General features: G+C 37.9%; 2 protein-coding genes across 4 annotated transcripts in view; one reads left to right on the forward strand and one right to left on the reverse strand.

Annotated features, from left to right (window-relative positions):
- rida (reactive intermediate imine deaminase A) overlaps positions 1-228 on the forward strand; it is a 4721-nt gene extending 4493 nt beyond the window's left edge. For both annotated transcript variants that reach the window (XM_032535028.1, XM_032535027.1), the window contains exon 6: positions 1-228. This exon is cut by the window's left edge and continues 586 nt beyond it. The gene's annotated coding sequence lies outside the window, so the exon portion shown is untranslated.
- Positions 229-359: 131 nt separating this feature from the next.
- Positions 360-1695, reverse strand: part of si:dkey-284p5.3 (cytochrome c1) — a 6645-nt gene continuing 5309 nt past the window's right edge. For both annotated transcript variants that reach the window (XM_032535032.1, XM_032535031.1), the window contains exons 3-4: positions 744-797; positions 360-650 (exon numbers count right to left, since the gene is read on the reverse strand). In XM_032535032.1, the coding sequence (XP_032390923.1) occupies positions 637-650; positions 744-797 (68 nt within the window). In that variant the 3' untranslated portion in view covers positions 360-636. The remainder of the gene's footprint in view (positions 651-743; positions 798-1695) is intronic.

The raw sequence follows: 1695 nt of genomic DNA on the forward strand, positions 1-1695 counted from the left end.
TGACTGTTTTTAATTTTTTTGACAGTTCATAGCTTATTACAGATTTCAGGCCATCTTTCCAGAAAGAAATCATTAAACCTCAGAAACAAAACAAAAAAAGTTTCAAATGTACACTTATCTCATTCATGCTCCTATACTGATGTGTACGGTCCTCAGCTCTTCATATTTATTACAAACATGGTTGTAAAATCAAAGCCAGCTACCCAAAAATAAAATAAGTTCAGAAATTAAATATATTTGGCTTTGGTTTCCTTAGAATTATAATTTTGTAGAAAAGCAAAGAATGGATTCTTAGGCTCAAGATAAATCGAAAATCTGCTATTATAAATTTCTATACAGATAATAAATAGAATTTTAACCTATCCTAAAATGATGACACCATCTGAAAATAAACACTAAGTGCTGTAGAACTCTGTCTATGTACAGTTTGCAAGGTGAAACTGCAGCCATACATTATCATAAGGGGAAGAAGGCACCGTGATGAGGAACCCTGGCTGAAAGTGATTTTTATCAAAGCAGGGTCTGCATCTTGGCAACGAGGCGATGTCTTTCACACGCAAACGCACACCTACACATACTTTCACTCATGCATACATACAAGTAAAGACGCTTCCAGCAAAACTCATCTGTTGCACTTCACTCACTGGGCGCTAAAAACAAAAAGAGGGGAAACGTGTTAAAGGTGGCATAGATGTTTTTATATGGAATATGTGACATTGTGTTGACATTACAGGGCCACTCACCTGGTGCCTCCTCTGTTTTGGCCTCGGAATCGGTCGCTGTGCCCTTTGCTACTTCTGTTTGGAAAGAAAAAAGATTTGTACATGTACGCAACAGAAAATCACATTTAAAGGATCAGTTCACCTGAAGTGTTCACAGCGAAATGACACGTCCAACATTCAAAAACATGTCTTTCCTGAAACCGTGTCCTTGTTACTTCCAGAACACATTGTACTGTCAACTGATTTCATGGGGAGTACTTCCAATAAAAAACAATTGCAGCAAAGACTTTGGATTATCCTCCTGAGTAACATACATTGTTTCTGCAAAGACAAGACTTCATAATGTATTTTTTTTTCAATGCTGTGAGCACCACAATTACCATTCTATTCAACTTCATTGTATTCTGGATGTAGCAGAAATCCTGGTACAATATCTCAAAATCCTAGACAAATCAAACTATCTGCATGGCTACATACAGCTGGAGGTATGTGAGTTTTTGTTTATTTGTAACTTGGGTGAACTGACCCTTTAAGACCAGTCCTGCATTACTGAACCGCACTAAAAGTCTAGATCACTAACAAGAAATGTTAATTATTAAGCCTGAAATACCTTCTAATCCAAATGTGTGAAATCACGTCAATGACAAACGGAAGCACACATTTGTCGTGACTTTTTTATTTTCAAAAACTTGTGATTGCAGATTACTTCCACTAGACAAATCTCAACAATGACCACTAATAGATACAAAAGCTGATGAGCTGCCGTGTCTGCTCGAAAATGTGACACTTGACTCTCTCTCTCTTCATTGGCTGTGAAACAACATCACTTGTGGCCAGCCCTCTTTGAGTTGGCTCTAGTTTCTCTGTGGACTCAGATTACACTTTGATGCGACCATGATGACAACAAAATGTTGGACACAAACTCTCTCACACACACACACACACACACACACACACACACACACACACACAC

The sequence above is a fragment of the Etheostoma spectabile genome, chromosome 14 (assembly GCF_008692095.1).
Source record: "Etheostoma spectabile isolate EspeVRDwgs_2016 chromosome 14, UIUC_Espe_1.0, whole genome shotgun sequence".
In the NCBI taxonomy this organism is placed as follows: Eukaryota; Metazoa; Chordata; class Actinopteri; order Perciformes; family Percidae; genus Etheostoma; species Etheostoma spectabile.